Source organism: Lygodium microphyllum, chromosome 19, assembly GCF_053477565.2.
Source record: "Lygodium microphyllum isolate KBCC chromosome 19, Lygodium_microphyllum_v1.1.10, whole genome shotgun sequence".
NCBI lineage: Eukaryota > Viridiplantae > Streptophyta > Polypodiopsida > Schizaeales > Lygodiaceae > Lygodium > Lygodium microphyllum.
The window spans coordinates 5,348,635-5,353,970 of NC_141153.1; the positions used below are offsets into that span (position 1 = coordinate 5,348,635).

General features: G+C 47.9%; 1 protein-coding gene across 1 annotated transcript; it reads right to left on the reverse strand.

Moving 5' to 3' along the window:
• Positions 1-457: 457 nt before the first annotated feature.
• LOC148019516 (endoglucanase 6-like) lies at positions 458-5,001 on the reverse strand. Its single transcript, XM_087701010.1, has 10 exons — positions 4,241-5,001; positions 3,932-4,144; positions 3,646-3,846; positions 3,448-3,537; positions 3,177-3,341; positions 2,972-3,092; positions 2,709-2,872; positions 2,218-2,596; positions 2,003-2,035; positions 458-1,838 (listed from the first exon to the last, which is right to left on the reverse strand). The coding sequence occupies exons 1-10, from the start codon at positions 4,460-4,462 to the stop codon at positions 1,513-1,515; spliced, it is 1,914 nt and encodes a 637-aa protein (XP_087557136.1). The 5' UTR covers positions 4,463-5,001; the 3' UTR covers positions 458-1,512.
• Positions 5,002-5,336: the final 335 nt, after the last annotated feature.

Genomic DNA, 5,336 nt, shown 5'->3' on the forward strand with positions numbered 1-5,336 from the left:
TTATAAGCATCCGTAGAACAAGTGCACCATAAATCTCCTTCAATTTCTACAGCTCTCTATACCAGGTCACCCAAAATGACATATCATTTTACACATCCTAAGTATAGTTCTAAAACTCGATTATTGTTTTTAAACTATTTCTCCATATTAAAATGAATTTAATAGGGTGAATTAGCGATGCCTTATAAGCATCCGTAGAACAAGTGCACCATAAATCTCCTTCAATTTCTACAGCTCTCTATACCAAGTCACCCAAAATGACACATTGTAACCCTTCCCCACTCCACTACCTGAGAGGAGCAAAGAACATGCCTCAAGGTGGAACTATGATCTTTTAAGTGGTGGATTGAGCTTTTTGCATGTGCAGCTTAAACATTTCACTTTCTAAGTGTCCTTTAGGAGTGCAAAAAATGAAGAAATTTATATGCTAAATAAACATTTTTTTCTTTTTCCAAGTGTCCTCTAGGAGTGCAAAAGCACACTTTCAAAAAGAGCCACACTCTAGGGAAGGACGAGTGTTCCCTACAAGGGTTCATGTAATAAAAACCTGCGGAAGAAATGGAAGTAGAGAAAAGGAGTATGAGTGATAGTCAGGCTCCGGTTGCTCGTGCCAGAAAAACCTGCGGAAGAAATGTAAGTAGAGAAAGGGAGTATGAGTGATAGTCAGACTCCGGTCGCCCGTGCCAGGGGTACGAGTGATAATCACACTGGTAGCGAGTGATAGGCACACTGGTTAGTGGCTCCGTAGAACAGTCCCCCCCATGAAAAGATAGAAGAATTGGGCTGCTACCCGAAAAAGATAGAAGAATAATTCAGAGGGACACTATCACACAAATATTTGAGCTCACTGTGCATTTTTGTTTTCTCAAAAAGAAACGAACATGGGCAGTTTATTCTGGGAAACAAAATAGTTACATTGCATGTTTATCTTCTCAAAAAGAGATGAACACGGTCCGTGTACGGAAACTAGGCTCCTCTAAAGAGGCCAATTGCTGCTGAACACACAACATTGCGCTTGCAGACTTTTAATGAAGGGATAATTAGATTGCTAAGTGCAAAGCTTCACAAGGCGAATTGCTTGTTAGCCGATAAAATAGGACGCGTTCTACTTAGGCGCGCCAGCGGTGGTTGATGCAGAGAAGAATACATTGCAAAGTTTCTGGGATGATGCTAAATCTCCTCGAGAAACCTGGACAGGTGCAAAGCTTCACAAGACCCCTTCTCCTTCGGAATCTTGGAGCTTCCTATAATAAAATCAGCTACATACACAAAACTGATAATAGAGGGGATTAGGCTTTTCACTACCTATGAACAAGATGGCATTGTGCAAACCGCTTTTGTTTGAGGTTGCTTGCTTGCATAGTCGCAAAGCGGAACGCATTGGGACTTTGCAATGCTGTAAATGTGAAAATTATTGGGGGGGTGAATAGAGCTTCTGATCCTGGTTGTGTGTCTATGTATGCATGTGCAAACGACACCGAATACTTGGGAAGAAGATTAGGTTGGTTTAGGTCAGGCAAAGGTGGCACTTGCTATGGCAATGTTAGCTTTTGGGGCGGGGTGAATGTACACAAAGGCTAGGGTGTTTCCGGCAGGAAGGGATTTGAGCCAAGCTGGGAAGGAGTAGGTCTGGGGTCCTGTCCTGGAAAGACCCCAGACAGGGCCCTGGAGCTCGTACAGAGACAGGCTGAGCCGCTTCAACTCCCGAGCTGAGTTGTTCTTGATGGTGGCTTGGTATCGCCTATAGGTCTTGCCGTCTTCCGGGGAGACCCACGACTTGGTCATGCGCTGGGAGACGAAGAGATACTGGGAAAGCGAGGAAGAAGCGTGGCGTGCGACTGCACGCAACAAAACAAGATCAACATAACAGTGTCAATAATCATCATCATAGTCACTATCAGAAAGAAACGCGACTAATGCTCCTTTAACCGATGCACTGCATGGGAGTAGTGGCTAGCGTATCACGAGACCAGCCGACCCCGATTAAAAAAAATAAACTTACCGGGAGACGTTCGAGGCGCAGAAATTGGGGTCGCTGCAAAACCGAAAATGTATGCATGATGAGAGCGGGATACAAACGGATTCCTGTTTTTTAATTTTGATCTAACGCGAGAACTTTTGAAAAGAGAACTCTCTTAAAGAGTTTGGCCTCTGGAGGCTCTGTTTTTTTTTTACTAGAGTGTAAAAATTTGGTGGGTGCGTGGGTGGGAAACGCACATGGACGGAGGGGGCGGCGGGTAGAAGTTGTGAGCTGCCCGTCGTGGTAGGAGGCGGACGAGGCGGAGAGCCTGGCCAGGACGCCCACGAGGGGGGCGCTGTTGTAGGTGGTTGGCTCACTCTGGTCGAAGTCCACACGGTCGTCGGCGTAGTTGTCGTTCTCGTCGGGCCCACCCACCAGCGCCCCGACATGCACGTTGGGGTCGGCGGAGCTACTGGAGTACCACGTCTGGTAGCCCACTCGGCATGCAACGAAGCTACGGTCGATCTTGTAGGACACGATGGACGCCGCTCGGTGGTGGATGCGCTGCGGGAAGTTCACCCCATACCCTACCATGTAGCTTGTACCACGGGGGTTGTCTCCCAATATATAGTCCACCTGAATACATACACACACACATCATACAATGCTCTTCGGTCTCTTAAGTTTTAAGCTAGCTGCGAGGTACCATCCGTATGCAAGGCAACATGGGGTCTAGCTTGGCATTGACCTGAGACTTCGCCATATCCAAAAGCTCCGACGGCTGCACCTCTCCAGCTTCACAACGCAGGCTTTGCTTGGAATCCGACAGATAATCTGAATACACGGTCATCAGAAACGACGCACTACTTACATACTGCATGTTGTTCCAGGCTCTTGTGTAGATCAGTCCACCTTCACGCAAAACATGGCAACTATTAACTCACTTACACTTAAAAATCATGGCACTTAGCATAAATCTGAATCGTTCTGAAGGAGCGGCAGACCACTTACCCGGAGTACGTCGGACATTCTTGCCGTAGTTTTTCTGCAGGCAGGCGCAAGCGAAGAAGTCAGCCTGTGCTCTGTACTGCTCCAGCACTTCTGCATTTGCTACCCTGTTTTGAAATAAGATCTGAAAGAGAAGATCGATGTGAGACACAAGAACGCCACTGGAAGCATCGTGCTACTCTACTTCAGCTTACACATACGCACGTACCTTTGACGCAAGAACTTGAAGACCAGCATATTTCACATCCCAGCTGAACTCGGTCATTGCCCACCCAGTCCCACCGAGGTTCTGAGCGTTTTCGATGGCATAGTTTAAATAATATTGATCTGATGTAGCCTCATGAAGCCAAAGAGCAGCCCAGAGCAGCTCATCCTGCAGATAGTAGAAATTCCGTAATCGTTTAAGCGTTGTGACGCACCGAAAGACCACTATTAGAAACACTAAGATAAAGCGGGGAGTGAAACGTACGCTAACTTACATCATATCCGCTTTCAGATTGGTAGTAGTTCCGGGCTACAGTGATGCTGCTGTCATATCTTCCCCGGTAGTTGTCGGCAAAGGTGAAGAGCTGCAGACATACAAAAAAAGGAGAAGAGCAACCTTCAGATTTGAAAAATACTAATAAGGGGGAACACGATATCACGAAGTCTCTGTCGTCAGGATGCACAACAATGACCTGTTTGGCGTGACTGAGTAGCACTTCCGCATAGCTCGCATCCGTGTATTTGAATACTAACGAGGCAGCGGCCATGGCAGCAGCCGTCTCTCCAGCCAGATCTGAGCCTGGATTATTAGAGTCGATTTTGTAAGCTTGTCGGGAGGTCGTCATTTCCTCCGGCCGCTGCCAGCAGTAGTGGTCGGTGTCGCCATCTCCTACCTACATTATCACAAATCAAGATTGTCAACAGCCCTCAACTTGCAAGAGTCCTGCAAGCCAAACCAGAAGATTTGACTGTGCTTACCTCGCCCCATAACAAGTTGGACTCAGGGTGGGCTTTGATGAAATAGTCGGTTCCCCACTTAATAGCCTCCAAGGCGTGTTCCAGCTCCCCTGCCGACGAAATGTACTTCCCATACTCCAATACGCTCCAAGAGAGCATGGTGACTGTGAATGCCATGGGTAACCCATACTTAACGTTATCGCCAGCGTCGTAGTAGCCTCCCACCAGATCGACCTGCACAGGCACTACGAGTTACCCCTGAACTACGGCCATGGAGAAAAAGGGAGGTAAAAGAGAGGAAATGCAATAGTGGACTGTAGTATCACTTACGCCCTGGGCCAAACCATCGTGCAGAGCAGAGTTTGCACGCCAGCTTACGCGCTGAGAGGACGGCAACGGACCAGAGCGTTGGCCTTCAAAGAAGAGCAAGCTGTCGTGTAGAGCCTTCTGATAGTCAGGGGAGGACGTGGCAATGTGGTTGCAGGAGCATAGAAATACGCTATAGAGGAGCAAGAGCAACTTGGTCTTTGTGGAGAAACTCATCTGCCCCATTCTCGTCGGAAGAAAAACAAGGGGAGTCCGAATTCGGAATGGAGGAGACTCAGAAACAAGGTGCGGAAGCTTACATCCGCTTCTGAAGTCTTAAGCTTACAAAGATGGCAAGCGAACGGCTCTCATTTGCAGAACGGCTCTCGCCTGCAGTGTGCTATGCAAGTACGTGAGTAGCACGACCTGTATACAGCCTATGGGAGAGTGAGCAAATGTGAGGGAACGGGGAAGGGCACAGAGGAAGGTCACGTCACTACCTACTGACTCCTATAACTGCACAGAGAGAGAGAGAGAGAGAGAGAGAGAGAGAGAGAGAGAGAGAGAGACGTTAGTCGTGTGCGATCCGTTCCCTTTGCACACACATCTACCTCAACCCCTCGCTCTCCCTCCCCTAGAGGCTAGAGCGGCTAGTTAGGTGTACACAGACGAGGAGGAGCACAGAGAGAAAGAGAGAGTAGGAGGAGGAGAGAGGGAGCAAGAAGAAGCTGGAGGCGGGTACTACGACGAGCAAAACTGCAGCCTCTCTTATTATTGATTTCTAGGCTGCCGCTCCACGTCATCGTGGGTACTGCCAGGGCCGTCTCCCCACTTCTTTTTGTTTGGCATTTCAAAATATAGGGTCTACAAAAGCGAATCAAGAGCTAAAACAAAGCCTTTGTATACCAAACCGAAAAGGGAAGCGCCCTCATCTCAACATTTTTACGTTATCTCCTCTAATTGAAAATGCTAGCCCACGCACATGGATGATGGGGGTGGGGTGCTGCCTGTGTGTGTGAATCGTGAAATTTGGAGGTTAAATTTTAAAAAGTGCTCGTTGCTAACACTGTCGACCAGGAGCCAGTGAGGATTTTCCAACGATCAATAAGATAAGAAAGAA

Bases quoted from the DNA above. Each gene is read 5' to 3' on its own strand.
- LOC148019516 (XM_087701010.1), bottom strand. From the start codon at position 4,462: ATGGGGCAGATGAGTTTCTCCACAAAGACCAAGTTGCTCTTGCTCCTC. The intron at 3,847-3,931 runs GTAAGCACAGTC...GTGATAATGTAG, and splicing joins CCAACTTGTTATGGGGCGAG to GTAGGAGATGGCGACACCGA. The intron at 3,538-3,645 runs GTCATTGTTGTG...GTATGTCTGCAG, and splicing joins TACTCAGTCACGCCAAACAG to CTCTTCACCTTTGCCGACAA.